A 15,359-nucleotide genomic window follows, 5' to 3' on the forward strand; every position below is an offset into this window, starting at 1 on the left:
GTAGGCGGTCTATAATTATTTTAGTTTACATTCATCAAATCCCTTTTCTTCCAAAATAAACATCTAAAGATGTCCTTGAGAACGAACAGAAACCTTTTCCCAAACATGGAAGTATTGGTGAGGAAAAGAGTCTAGGTGCTTTCCATTAAGTTCATGACGCGCAGAACTTTCCCAGACAGTTTATTGGAAAATCGGTTGTTTCCGAAATACGAACCATTAGATAAGCCCTTTGAACACTTGGGGCGAACAAGTATAAATATGTTTAAATGAAAAAGGAGAGAAAATTCCAGAAATTCTTGGAGTAAAGTCAAATTAATCCGAAGTTCCGGTAGCAATTTTAGAAAATTTGGGTACTCGGAAATTCCGAAAAATGCTCTTTCAGTCGCCACTGGCCGAAAGTTCCCGGAAATTCAAATCAGAATTTTTGGTGGACTGGAGAGCACCCTCAGTTAAAATAATAATAATAATAATAATAATAATAATAATAATAATAATAATAATAATAATAACTACAAAAGATAACCTTGCTAGGTACAGCACACATTTTGAGGAGGGTGCTATCAAGCTAAAAACTGGCTAGCCCCTAGTTCCCCAGGACCATGGTCTGGTCTCGGCCCTAAAGACTCTAAGCAAACATTACGTGAGGACGATAGTAATAATAATAATAATAATAATAATAATAATAATAATAACAATAGTACACTTATTGATCGCTGTCCCTGTAATCGCGCGTTTTGTTCACTTGCAGCCAATAAGAATCCATGTATTCCAAATCCATGTCGCAACAATGGAACGTGCAGTAAGGGACCTGATGAAAGCTTTGATTGTACGTGCCCGAAAGGATATTTTCCGCCTCTTTGTACAAGTAAGAAGAATTTTTTTTTTTTTCTTCGATTCAATTGAAAACGATTTTAGACAACTTTGTAGACACATGATTTCATGAGAGACTTTCCAAATCTCCACAGAGTTATGGAAACACGAGGAAAGTCGTGAAAATTCAGAGTAGCGGTGAAAGTTCTCACGTGCAGCTTATTTGTTTCCCGTTCTCCCAAACGAATACCTTTTGACACACGTATTTCTGTTAGAAAGAGAGCCAATTTTTGAACAGATAGCGTCTATATATGTTACTCGATAAGCAAGACAAAACGTTGCTACGTAATTGTTTATATGCTACGTTGACTAGAAGAAACATGACGTCATGTTCTGGTGATCAGCACTTAAGATAGCCATTATGTTGCTCTTATAACAAATTGCAATCTTTTTTATAATTTACACTCATTACTGCCACACAAAAATAACATTATATGGAAAACTAACACTAAATTAATTACTTAATACTAAAAACTGGGCATGAGTACAAGCTGATTAACAATTACTAAGTAAACTTATTACTAACAACCGTACTACTTACATACATACATACATACATACATACATACATACATACATACATACATACATACATACATACATGTACAGAAACGAAAGACAAAACACCGTCAGTGCTCAATAACGAGAATCCATTAAATAGTAGATACGCCTGGGAACAGGCTGCAATCAGGAATGGGTCGTTTATCCTCTTAACAAGTTCTCACTAATATGGAAAATTAGCAACTAACGAGTGAAATTTTACCTTCAAATTCCATTCGATCATCATCATCCATTTCTTCAAGCCAGTCTGTAACAAAGATAATGTTTAAGAAATAGAAAACATGTACCGTGTTCCTGTCGAATTATAGAAACACGAGTGAAAGTTTGGGAGAACGAGAAATGCTGTGGGAACACGAGCCGCAGGCGAATGTTTCCACAGCTTTTTCGAGTTCTCCCAATTGAAACTTTGACGAGTGTTTCTATTTAACAAATAGATTCCGTGTTGCCGTGCGTCTGTTCAGTAATAGATCACAGACACGTCAAAATGCGGTAAGAACAAATACGTGGCACACGAGGCGATAGTGTGCCCTGAAACGGACTGGAACATTCGCGTCGGAAAAGAAGGTTAACCTGACTAAACGCTTGAATATGTGTTTATTTAACTGATGATGTTTTGATGTTTAATTCCTGGAATCAAACTGTGTCAACAATCATTTTGAGACTGAAAAAAAGTTGAATCTGTTAAGTAAATTACTGACATAAACATTTTGCTTATTGGTTTTGTTAAATTCGTGACAAAGCAATGGTTTCTTACCTAAAGTAATTTCAGGACCAATTTTTGTGTTTGGTTTGGTCTCGCTCGACTGCCGACTGTGACTGCTCGAGTATTTTTTCTGAGTCATTTTCTAGAAAAGAAACGGCTTGTTTTTCTTTCTTCTTCCAGGCTCTCGTACCTGTTCAATGCCTCAATAAGACTTTTTTGTACCCTACCTTTCCCTAGTCACGTGAAACAGTATCTAAATTCTCAAAACTTTCAGCCATTTTAAAGACTGAGGGAAAAACTTTGAAATGATGACGTCAATCGTGCGTCTGTCCTCTAATAAATCATAGGCGAAATCCATTCAAAATGCGAGAATAACTTGGGTTATTATGTAAAACTCGATAGAAACACGGAGAAAATGTTTTCTTTTTCTTTTAGAAAACACAGCGACGAAAAAAAGGAAAACAACTTGTTATCTTTGATTATCAAAATGTAAATTCTCGTTGCTCGCGTCATCATTACGTCAATAACTCGTGCTAATTCTGTGTTTCTATCGAGTTATTAGAAACACAAATATAAATGGCGCGCGTATTTTCTTAGGACTGTTTTCTTATAATAATTAGATACGTGGGGTAGGCGTTGTGCGCCGCACATCTGAAAGCTTTGTTGTTGTTGTTTTGCTTTGTATTTTTTGCCTTTTTTCTGAAGTGCGATACTATTAGGATCCAGATTCAGTGGGGATAATAAAAAGGTATGAAAAAAGAGAAGAATATAGGAGAAGAAAACTAATAAAATTATTCATTATCGCCTTATGATTAACTTCTCATACCGTTAAGTTTTTCTTGGCTAGATTTCGCATCGTCATCGTTGGACAGAGAGCCAATTTCTGAAGGGGAATGGAACGAAAAAAACACACATTAAACGAACTAGACATCAACACAGTAACCAATACATATCAATTCAGGTCGCTGATTGCAAGTTTCAAATTAGAACATGATAATTAACCGTCAAGTGCTTCTAAGAACTGTACTGTACTACAAAATAAGACTGGCAAATTGAAGGACGCAAGCGAATGGTAGTTAGGGGTGCTGCATTTGCTACAATCGGCAAACAGAGAGATTGCCTCCTAATATCATAATTACCATAATTATGTCACATGTATAAATTATTCTCTTGAAGTACTTTTTAACCGTCATACAGAGGCAACCGGTAAAAGAGTTGAATGTGCACCGCGGATCAATTCTTGCATAGAATCAATGCAGCCGCTGAAACGAAAGCCAAATGAATGGTACTCAGCTCTTTTTAGACAGAAATTGGTAAAAAAAATATCCACGAATTTAGTGCATGCCGTTATACGAGCACTAGCACCAGAATGAAGCTGAAGGTGGGCAGTTTCATTCATTTCTTATATTATTATCCACTCTGACTTCGCTTCGGGACCGGACTGTTCGTTCTAATTCGGGGAACGTTTATTCGACATCTCAGTTAGCATTTACATGTACCAAAGTAATAGCTCATAAGTTCGGTAAGTCCTAAATCATTAATCTTGTCTCTCTTAATTCTAGAGCTGTAGCTCAGTTTTCTTTTTGAGAACCAATAAATGTAATTTGGTAAAAATGGGGAATTCGGAGGTACAAGTGCAGCATTCGAACTGAGTCATTTACCACTTGACGTGTGACGAACTGAGACGTTCAAAATTAACTTAAATAAATATTTATCCTCAAAATCAATCAAGCGCATATCTTTATTGCGCGATGGACGTTTGTTCCCACAAAGTCTTAACAATAAAAGTAATGAAACACAGCACAATGCATCGCCAGCCTAAAACATTGACGGCAATAAACGTCTGTTAATAACAGGGGGAATATGGCCACTTGTCGTTGTTTCTCGTCTTCTAAACTTTAAGTTGAAAACCTCAGCTTTGGATGCAGTCAGTATGAAGTGTATATGTTACCATTTTTGCGTAGGAAGTTGTTATTTAAACATGTATTTTCCATTAAATTATTTCAAGATCATTTCAAAGGTCATTAAAAAATATCTGCTAGACATTTTTTTTCCTAATTCCTGGAGGCGTTTCAGTTACAAGAGAAACCTACTGTCAGGCTTGTTATTCACTCTTTTATGTAATCTGTTTTACCTTTTTAAAATATTTCATACATTCGGTTATATCAATATTCATTGCAGAATTTTGATTAGACTTGTGTAAAAATGAATTTGACAGCAGTTGTATTTGACATAGCAAAACAAGTTTTAATCTCTGATTATGAATGATTATAAAAAAGCTGGATTACCCGCGTACCGTTGCATGTACGCATCACCTCCGGGCATTGGAGTTTGGTTTCAAAACATGCTGGCGAGTGAACCCAAAATATAAAGCTCGCCTATAGCATGCTATAGCATTTGTATGGAAAGAATATCAAAATGCGCTCGTTAGAGACGTATTCTACAAGCACGTTGTCTGTTCTGAGTTAGCTCAGAGTGTCAGCTCTTTGCAGAACTGACACTCGTGTAATTCTAGTCTAATTTTCCGAGCTTGTCAATATCGGTTCAAATCCATTTAACAGAAAGACGAACTACAGTCAGTATTTTTATTTTTAGTGCACATATGTTAAATATAAAGTGATTTTTTGCCGTTCTGCCGAATTCATCGTCTATCTCCTCAGTTCCATCATCTACGTATGGGAAATGTTTTTCTCTAGCGAGAAGATCAGACTAAGAGGAATAGTGCGAGGGTCAGTCTGGTAGCCTTTGCGCCTTCAAGAGGAACTAATCTGCGTCGGCATGAGCGCCTTGTAAGCATATAAAATTGATATGGCTGTCAAGAGGCTCAAATGCGCACCGTTCATTTTTGCCTATATACAAGTAGAGCATAAAAGTTACATTGTGGACGAAAGCAAACAGTCAATTCTTCTCATTTTTACAATATTTCACTTATCATGTCTTACTGCCAAGGTCTTGTAAACATATCGAAACATACCTGAATATAATTCGTCGATTTCTGCTCCAATATTCCCGGGCCTTGCTACACATAAACCCAGGAGGACAAAAACAACTACAAACGTCACTTGACGCATTTTAACGGAACGAAGTTTGCAAAGTTGCTTCGACAACTGGCTCCGCTTTCAAATAATTCGTTATCTATGTGTCCAGTTTATGAAACGGCGCCTTCTCAATAGGACACCTCGGTTCATTAACGATAATTTGTAATCAATTCGCTTATTGGACTATTCAGACTGACCGTTTCTTCGGCTCGACTGTTTATCATTTTTCAAATTTATCCCGCTTCTGCCAGCCGGCAAAGTAAACATGCAAAGAAGCTATGCTCTTAGAAACACAAACACGCTAACCCCTTCGCAAAGTTCTTAATTAATGTCTATTTGGCATGCCCTTCGGTCCTTGTATCGAAAAGAAAAACACACATGTCAAGATTCTCTTGTGATCAGCGACGCGGAAAAATATATTATGTAACTGCCACCGAAGATTCAAATTGAAAAGGTCAAATATCTTAACGGTATACCCAGCGGCTACCGAAGCTAATGGAGTCCAGTTGGTCAAAAGTAAGTGCACATAAATATTGCAGGCAATTTTTATCGAAAGAAATCGACCTTTCGCTAATCGAATTTATTCGAGTCCAATGGAATCCATGCTAAAACGGTTTATCCAGTCTGTAATTTATTTTTCCTGTTGGTCCCGGAATTTAGCTTACGTTTCATAATAGAATGAGATGAGTATTTCAAATTAGTTCCACAACATTGGTAAGGTCGTCAATTGATTTTTATTAAGTCAAGTTTGCAAGTTTTTAACAGCATTAAGTTGCAGAAAGTATAGGCTCATGCATGCAAGCGATTGTACTGGAAATGTCACTTTTTCTCATCTTCTAATCTCACCTTATAGGTTTTATCTTTTCACTAGCTTTCAAAACAATTTTAGCTTCTCAGCTCATGGTCAACATAACAGAAATAAAGAATTCATTAGAGTGAAAAAGCCTGCTACCTATTTAAAATTACTTGGCTCATTACTTGGCATTCATCAATCAAGTAGCCCTCACAATAAAAAAAAGGCTGACATAAGACAATCAACTTAATAGTCTTAATAGGCCAACTTCGATACCTAAAGTGGCGCTGAGGCATAGGGGACTAAAACAAAAGAAATTGCCTCAAACTTAACTATAATGTAATTTCTTTTGACCTATTCCTCTAACCCTCGGGGCCATGTTTGAATTTGATACACCTAATAGTAGCAGGAGCCATTATCGGGACGGAGACCGTATAAAGGGCGCGCCATTTCTAGCATTGGTGCTGTCCCTAAAATATGGAACAATTTTTCTATTTTAAGAACAAATTGCGCTATCGCGTGCGGTACACGCGCATACTTGCTGCGTGGATTTTTGCGGATGTAGCGCGGGGAAAATGCCGTCAGAAATTGCCGTAATTTTTGATACTTTTGACCCACAACTCAATACGTTTATGTCTGTCCAATTCCGCCGGTCCTGTGTAAATGCATGGTGCAACCGTGCAAGTTTTTGTCCGTGCAAAATGTGTCCGGACCCGTGTAAACGGGGCCCAAATTTCACATATAATGAAGATTAACAGCTTGTTCATAATACATCGAAAACCTAGTTGGATATGTTTGGATATAGCGGTGTTTTATAACTTCAAAGTTTCCCTCCTCTTACCAGACGCTTGCGGGGATTTCGCCAGTCTATCGCGACCAAAAAGTAAAACAAATTTGTAAGTTTGAATTTCGCCCGAAAGCAACACTTAATGTTTCATCGAGGCCCAATAAGTTTACGTCTCTAGATACTGCTCAGTTTTGTTTGTGTAAAAATCCAATAAATTGTCTATTGTCGATGAACAAGAGCGCCCGCCGTTGCGTGTTTTGTACAGTCAGTAAACATGAGAAATTGGACTTGGGCACTTTCCCGTGGAAACGTACATCGAACTCAAACAATCACAGTATCTCTATAGTTTTTACATATCAGTTAAGGTTGACAAATGTTTGAGAACATAAAAGCTTAGCTGAAAATATGTGAATACAGCAGAAATACTCTGCAAAGTTACGATGACGCTTTCTTTAATCAACAATTAACTTCGAATAACGATTTCGATTTTGCTGGTCGAGTTATCAAAACTCCTTGTCTATTTTATTTTCGCAGTGTAAAAACTTCACTGTGTTGAAGAAACAGACATGATGTTAGTAGCCTTTTGTCGTTGGTGAAAATTGTTGCAGCATCTCAGCACAAAAGATAACGAAAGAAATCATTGTCAAGATTTGTTAACAATTAAAAACACCGACTCAGACTTGAAAGTAGACTCGCTGCACAAGCAAATGAGCTACCTATACGCGTCAGACTTTCCTTTCAAAAACTTTTGCAAACTCGCCAAACAAGCAGAAACAATAAGAAACATCAAAAACAGGTTTTGGTTATGATTAAGCATTGTTTGAGAAACTCACAAATTAACTCGATGCCAGAGTGGAGAGTTTTCTTGCTATATTTTTAAGTCAGAACTAACGCAAAAGCGTACGCGTAAGCTTACAACTAGCGCGAGCAGATCTTATTATTATTCAGTGTTGTTTTCGACCCTGATAAACTCACTTTTTCCATTAGCTCAGAGCATAAATATAAGCGCCTTGGTTCGTAGTTTCTGCCTTATTCCCCGCCATCGTTGTGAAAAATCCGCAAGAGAATCTCGCAACTCTCACCATTTGATCACACAATGTGACAACATCCACGCGAGAACCCACGACATGTGCGTGGATCTGCGCAGATAAATGTCGTCAAGATGGCGCAATTTGTTCTAAAAATAGCAAAATTGTCCCACATCATAGGTGCGCGCGGATCCCAAGACTTACGGTCTCCGTCCCTGATTTTCACTCCTGATATATAGTAGCACTATTGTATCCACTTAAGATTCTGTTAGTGTCCTGAATTAGCATACACGTGTATAATTAGCTAGAATATTTTGCCTTTTAGATTTTTCTACTTGTGTGTGTGTAAATGTCCTAGTTTTAATGTATCCACTTAATATTTTACTGGTGTCCCTAATTAGTTTGTCAAAAGCTAAACACCTCGACACTTAAATAAAGTCCAACTACTACTACTACTGCTGCTGCTACTACTACTACTACTACTACGACGACGACGACGACGACGACGACGACGACTACTACTACTACTACTATGTAAGAATCCCGTACGTTCATGACAGGCCGATTATCGACACAGCAACCCGTGACTCTGAGCTAACACTCAGCCGCATTGGCAAAATGGTTGCCCAGTATCAGCTTCTGAAGTCGCCACTTAAGAAGAAGGACCGTGCTGACTTGACATTTCTCTTGTTTTCTTTTCTTTTCGTTTCCCTCATCTCTTTTTCCACTCTCTTTTCTACTCTCCTGTAATTTCCTCTTAATAATTGTTTCTTACGCTCTTTGACACAGCTGTAGATGTATGTACCCCTAATCCTTGTAAGAATAGTGGAATCTGCGTTAAAGACGGCGTCGATAAACATCACTGCATCTGCCCAGATAATTTTCTGCCACCTGACTGTGCAAACAGTAAGTAAACAGTAAATGTCGGTCGTTGAGTTTATGCTTCTTCTACTAAAAGGGTATCTCTTTCCAAGAGATGGATCTAGTGCAAGAAAATAATACATAACGTCATTCATGCGAATGGTGATACCACTGGACCAGCTCTGATAGAGAAGGGACCTACTCCACCTTATTATGTCTGAAATGAGTCATAAATGTCGTGAACTTTAAATAACGCCAGAAACTTCAGGATTAATGGATTCGTACCCAAATCCCTCGTGACGCCTTTGCGACTTCTAGTAAGCAACCGGCAGCCTTGATCACTAAACACAACTGTCCCTCCATCTTTCCACTCGTTAAATTTTGACGTATGTTTTATTGTAGAGACAGCGCATCCATGTGTTCCTAATCCCTGTCAGAACGGTGCCACTTGTCAGGTGTCAAAAGATAAAAAGAGTTTTACTTGCAGCTGTAAAGGCAGTTTCAAACCTCCTCTTTGTAGTAAGTAACTAAATATTTTTAGATTTTCTTTCTTTCCTGGGACAACATTTGAATGGAACAAACTCCCGAAAGAAAGTGTTACCGGACTTACCAGTCAATATCTCTCTACTTTTAAAAGTAAACTTTGTTAGTTTATTTTTAATTGCAATTTTTATTAGTTTTATTTGTAGTTTTAGTTTTTATTATCATTTTAATGTTTCAGAGTTGGCGTAATGTCCTCTGGATGTTGCCGACGTAATAATACTTAGATTTATATTTAGATTTAGATTTAGAATATCACTCTTCTGACAATATATAATACTAGACATGGCGCATGCATGTTTGCAGTGTATAGACGTCATGACCTGATTAAAATTAGTCCCTAGACGGAAGATAAGAATGTAGCAATTTACCTTGGCTGTATGATCTCCTTGGTAGCCTCTTCGAACACCTTACAAAATAGCGCCTTCGAAAGGCATCCTTTTACAACTGATTTTGAAAGAATTTGTTTCGATGTAAGTGATGGGCGTTTTTCATCATTTCAACTTGGCCGATACATTAATTAATGTATGCTTCTACAGATGAAAAGGTGAGCAAGGCCTTAATTTTCAGAGTAGATTTACTTCGTTACCTTTTATTCACCCACTCTTCAATCTTGTTTGTGCTATTGTAAGCAATGATGAAATGTTGATCTCTGACGTTCAGATTGACTCTTTTCTGAGAATAAAGAACCAACATTTAAAAAAGAAGAACCAAGATTTGTAGAATTTAACAGACACAAACGTCATCTCAATAGGCAGAGCTCTATTTACTTATCTGTTTCCTTCCTGTTCAGCTTGTGACTGTCCAAAAGGTGATCCTCATTGGGTTCCTCCCATTCTTTCACAACAATGCAAAGAAAACGGAGCCTGCTACTGCCCTAGTTACAATGGAAAAATCTACACGTTGACAGAAAAGGGTTGCGAGGAAGCAAGTAAGAAGTTATTTCTATGATATGACAATTGTTAAAAAGATTTCTTGGTATAAAAGAGTTCTAATGAATCTCGCGGACAACGTTATTCATACAGTTTCTTTGGAAACGAACCTTCGAATAACAACATAACATCGTTCACTCGTTTACGTTTTATGCATGTGCATGTAATGGCGATGCATTAGAGCATTATCCTTAGTTAGCCTTAAACCTTATTGTTGTTGAAAACTGCATTAAGGGATCGCCGACAGGACTCTTACTAATGGTTGCTTACGAGATCCCCTTAATACTGGTTCGTTAAACACCGGAAAATATGGAAGCAAACATCTTCCTGTTAGAAAAGTTGAAAAAAGAAAAGTTTACCCAAAATATATTTTGATACGTTGTGGCGAAATCATCTCTATACGTGATGAAATCATTCAGAGCATTATAAACAAAGATTATATTTTTGTGATGGCTCTGTGATCTACAGAATTAATGACAGAATAGAAAAATATCAGTATGCTTCTGTCTTGGTTGCGTTTTGGTCACCAGCTTTAACTCTCTCCAGGACAGAATCCTTGCGGCAGCAATCCATGCCAAAATGGCGGAAAATGTTTTCCCAGTCCCGATAAGTTGTCGTTTTTCTGCCAATGTCCCGAGCAATGTACAGGAGATCTTTGTCAAAACTGTGATGGTAAGTAACATTTATGATGATCGATCATTTGCATACCAATCTCTGTACCGGTGTAAAGTCAATTTGTATGTAAATTGCTTCAGTTTTCTAACCTTTATACTAGTTCTACTTTATGAGCATTCTTTTCCTTATTTTTCGGTAACCTAATTTAATGGGAACGTAAAAAACATGAATAATTGTATGTGAACTAGATAAACGTAAGACACTGGTACAAAATGTTTAGTACGCTGGACTTTCGATCGACTGAGTTGTCTAGAATCAAGCGCTGATCGAGGTCATTGCCAGACAGCCCTCTCACTGAGTTTCACCCACCCAAAGGTCCCCATGCGAATAATTAATGCGCGCCGGCGCTCCTTTAGGGAAACCTGGAAAATGCTTGAGATGAACTGACCTGCGATGGATCAGCGTTACCCAGAAGCTGTGACAAATTACTCGTAGTCGCTTCGTGCTAGAGAAAACATAATAGGCTCATAAATTATTACTATTTTCGTATTTTTAGTTCTTTTTCCCAGTTTTCTCTCTGAACTACACAAAAAAGTATGAACATTTGATAAATTGATAGAATATAAAACATTTTGTAACTGGACAAAGTTCTGTTTTTATTTCATGTTTATTTTTTGTTAAGCTGCTCTTTAAAACGCCTTACCTGCTTTTCCAAAACGCCAGATACGTTCTTTATAGAATTATGTTAATACACTTTTTTTTTCTTTTCTGTTCACAACTATTCAGCTACCAAGATTTGCAAGCCTGGATATTGCAAAAATGGTGGCACCTGTATAGTTGTGGGAACAAAGCCTTTCTGCAAATGTCCGCCGAGTTATCTACCGCCTGACTGTGGTGACCATACCATAGGTATAAGATTATTAGATTTAACTGAATTTCGCAGTAAAATAAAGTTAGTATCTTTGTTAAAATATGTTTTTCCTAATTGTATGCTATTTGGTCTAACGTATTTGGCGCAGATCCAAGTAAACGTAATCTTTGTCACCCCAACCCTTGTCAGAATGGTGGCACATGCAGGCTAGTAGGGTCTAACTCTCGTGAATGCAGCTGTCCCGAGCAGTATGGTGGAAAATACTGCGAACGTAAGTATTCCGGAAAATTCAAGTATGATATTAAATTTGTATGCAGGTCGTTTGCAGCTAGTCAGTAAGGATACCTCGATAGAGGCAAACGCTCTTTTTCGAGAACTGGAGCGATATTCTGGAATCAAATTTCTCCAGACTGGAGAGATTTATCTAAACCAATCTTTAAGAAAACAATTCGTAGATTTTTATGTGAGACTCTTTCAGATAGGTATGACTATGTTGAAGTCGACACCCTGACTCAAGTTCTTAAATTTAGTTCCTGATTAATTTTAACCCATAGTTTAGTTTATCTCTAGTAAATCATAGCTCCTAGTGTCAATCAAAATATGAAAATGTACTTGTATTAAACGGTTTTGTAAATCTTTCTACAAGTAGTTGCATAACAATCTTATTTTTAATGTAAATATAGATGTGGCCCGCCTAGATTAGCCCAGGCTACCTGCGGGTTCGCGCTGTTGCTATTATCAAGCATTTTAACGTAATGCGTCTATCTATTTCTGTAGAAATTGTAAATATGCGAGTTATAATAAAGTTGTTGTAGTTGTTGTAGTTGATAGAGACACGATTTGTCAGGTTAGAGGAGAAGGTTACTCCAAAAAACGCATTCGTCTCCAAAGAAGCCCAAAATTCGAACATCGTTGCCGCCATTTTGAACAGTACTCAGCAGCCAGGCCGCGTTTTCGTGACGTCATTCCGTCCGAGAGATTTTGTCGAAATGGCTTCCGAAGAGCCTTTTAACTACCACTCTAGGTTATTGCTGTTAAGATACAAATTCAACTTATGTAAACCGGAAGTGTTTTATGTAGACCGAAAGTAGTTGTAAGCTCAACACCAGGTTGAGGCTATGTATTGCACCATATTGAGTTGTTACACGAGTCCATGTTGTGATGTAGAAGTTTTCGTTGTGTACGAATAAAACTTGCGTTCCAGTTGCTGTCTCTGATGTTTTAATCCACCGAAGAACATGGCCGCGCTCGCAATTGCTGCTCTTGATCCGTATTATTTTGAGCCAAACATGCTCTAAACTCTGAAATGAGAGCACTGAAGATAGTGAAACGGATAATCGCTTGGGAAAAAAAAAAATAGATTTTGCTGACCTGGTGAAGGATGCCAAGTCAGTAGCAGGTTTTTCGTCATCCCGCCAATTTCGAGTCGGACGGAATGACGTCAAATAAACACGGCCTGGCTGGCTTAATTATAGGCTATAACTACGATAAGCGCTACCAGATAAACGTCAGAGTTACCCAGACCGTACCCTTTTACTCTGAGGATCTGTCGGCGTAAAAAGGTTGAGTCAGTTCGTGAATTTTTATCACTAATTCACTGACTTATGTTTACGGAAAGAAATCCATGTGAGACCCGCTACTTGGAAATCGAAAATACAGCAAACAAAATGCGTTTCGCTTTTTCATAGTTTGGTTTGTTATATTAAGTCAAAGATATTTAAAATTTGTGTTTGGACTAGTGAATGGTCACTTTGATGACTGTACAATTGACAGATTGAGCAAACTAAATTTCTATAATGAAAGTAAGAAGATATTGAATAATGTATGAGAAAAAGATTCCTTCGAGTTTTTCTTGTTTGGACGGGATCTTTTCCGTTAAGTTTCCTTCCATATATTTACATTTATATACTTGATGTAATATTGGGTTGAGTCTATGACGTCATCAGTCCTCTCATTTGCGTATTTTTCACATTTTTCAAGCCTAAATTTCACTGGAAACAATGCAGATATTTGCAAACAGTAAAAGGTGTTTTTGAGTTTTCATGGAACCTAAAAATTCAAGGGGAAAAAATTTGATCACAGCGGAGCTCCGGCGGGCCGAAGGGGCGCCAAGCGGAGCCCAATAACTGAACAGAACCACATGCATGCATAAAATGGAAAACCATGCAACTCTTTTTTCATGGTCAACATGACTAGCGGCAACCCCAATTAAAATTCTCGCTTATCCTGGGTTAGCTTAATCGCGCTTCGAACAACCCGGCCCAGGAGCTCCGCTTTTAGGCTTAGCTAAATCTATATATTAGTAACACTTTCATAGTGAGTATGGCTTCTGTCTTCTTTGCTGTATCTCTTCCTTGTTTTCAGGAGACAAATGTATTGACTGTGACGTGCACGCGATGTGCAACAACGGTCATTGCAAGTGTAGAACTGGTTTCAGGGGCAGCGGACTGAAAGGAGATTGTAAACCAGGTATTGTGTGTATGACGGGAAAGACCTTGGTTGATTTTTCTGTACCCTACCAGGCTCGATTTCCGGCCATTTTGTGAGCCCGCGTTCGTTGCACTACACGTTGGGAGGAAGATGATACGCGGGCTCCCAAAACGGCTAGAAACCGAGCCTAGTGCCCCACCTGGGTGAGAGAATTTCCTGGGTCTGTTACAAATGGCCGTCATAATGTCGTAAAAGTACGTCGAATGTTTTACAAGCACTCTAGGCTGTAATGTGACGAAAAGATTCTCACAGTTCTTTGCGATTTAAGCAAATTCGTTTCTTGACATAAGAACAAACTCGAGGCTTCCGTGAAACAGTGTGGATCATAAGATCTTCACCAGACGTTCTATCTGTAGTTCAGATGCGGTTTCCTTTCACCTCTCATTCCCTTCACTCCTCTATGAAGCATAGGGAATCCACAATTCTCCTATTCTCGTCTCGATCCTGGGCTTTAAGTTCAATTTCGATTGGATGAAGGACATAATCACTGACGCTAATACTTAATCTTGAATTGACAGAATCCTTTTCTCTTTACAGAGTCTGAGTGCAACACTTGTCCGCTGAATGCCGTTTGTGTGGACGGTGAATGCTCTTGTATTTCAGGATTTTACTTCATCGATAATACTTGCAAGATAATAGGTAAGTATTAAAATCGGTATGCGATGTAAAAAGAGTATTTTTTTTAATTTCGCCGCTTTATTATTTTGTCTTTTCTGTATTTTAGATGCAAACTGAAGCAACTGCACTACGTTGTGATGATAAGATGGAAGACTAGAAATGCATATGGCGGCGTTCTGTTTTTATTGAGGCCATCAAGGGAACGACGATCGATATATTCTCTTTCAGCTTCATATCAAGAGATGCAGTGATGATCAAACTAGCTATACGCCTTTCAGATCTTTAGTACTATCGTCGTACCTCGAATTATTATTTAATGTCCAACTTTTGACCGTGGGGCTGAAACGTAGAGCTTCAGCCAAATGAGGCTATAAAACAGCGCTTTGGAAGAGTAATCCTATTATTATAATTATATTTCTATTTTAATAAAACACCTTGTTGTCAACATTAGGAATCACTGGAATTGGTTTTGATATTAGTTATTAGCTTTCCTCCACGTTCATACCTATCCGACTTTTCACCAATCAGTAATTTACTAAAGGCAATCTTGGCTTATAACTCAGTTTATATGGACCTACATATGTCTTTGTTGTTTAGAGATTATCAGCTCAAGTACAGGGTCCTGTTATAATTATGTTTTAGTCACAGTGTG

The 15,359-nt window shown here is 37.9% G+C and overlaps 2 protein-coding genes across 2 annotated transcripts in view; one reads left to right on the plus strand and one right to left on the minus strand.

The window, feature by feature from the left end:
• LOC145494708 (uncharacterized) overlaps nucleotides 1-5,536 on the minus strand; it is a 43,442-nt gene extending 37,906 nt beyond the window's left edge. The window contains exons 1-3 of the mRNA XM_081474271.1: nucleotides 5,109-5,536; nucleotides 2,961-3,017; nucleotides 1,634-1,678 (exon numbers count right to left, since the gene is read on the minus strand). Coding sequence (XP_081330397.1) covers nucleotides 1,634-1,678; nucleotides 2,961-3,017; nucleotides 5,109-5,205 — 199 coding nt within the window. The 5' untranslated portion in view covers nucleotides 5,206-5,536. The remainder of the gene's footprint in view (nucleotides 1-1,633; nucleotides 1,679-2,960; nucleotides 3,018-5,108) is intronic.
• The window catches only part of LOC145494709 (uncharacterized), a 25,296-nt gene extending 10,397 nt beyond the window's left edge, over nucleotides 1-14,899 (plus strand). The window contains exons 10-19 of the mRNA XM_081474272.1: nucleotides 749-865; nucleotides 8,570-8,686; nucleotides 9,044-9,160; nucleotides 9,975-10,112; nucleotides 10,660-10,785; nucleotides 11,515-11,637; nucleotides 11,748-11,870; nucleotides 13,964-14,068; nucleotides 14,627-14,728; nucleotides 14,814-14,899. Coding sequence (XP_081330398.1) covers nucleotides 749-865; nucleotides 8,570-8,686; nucleotides 9,044-9,160; nucleotides 9,975-10,112; nucleotides 10,660-10,785; nucleotides 11,515-11,637; nucleotides 11,748-11,870; nucleotides 13,964-14,068; nucleotides 14,627-14,728; nucleotides 14,814-14,824 — 1,079 coding nt within the window. The 3' untranslated portion in view covers nucleotides 14,825-14,899. The remainder of the gene's footprint in view (nucleotides 1-748; nucleotides 866-8,569; nucleotides 8,687-9,043; nucleotides 9,161-9,974; nucleotides 10,113-10,659; nucleotides 10,786-11,514; nucleotides 11,638-11,747; nucleotides 11,871-13,963; nucleotides 14,069-14,626; nucleotides 14,729-14,813) is intronic.
• The last annotated feature ends 460 nt before the right edge of the window (nucleotides 14,900-15,359 follow it).

The sequence above is a fragment of the Orbicella franksi genome, chromosome 8 (assembly GCF_964199315.1).
Source record: "Orbicella franksi chromosome 8, jaOrbFran1.1, whole genome shotgun sequence".
Lineage (NCBI taxonomy): Eukaryota > Metazoa > Cnidaria > Anthozoa > Scleractinia > Merulinidae > Orbicella > Orbicella franksi.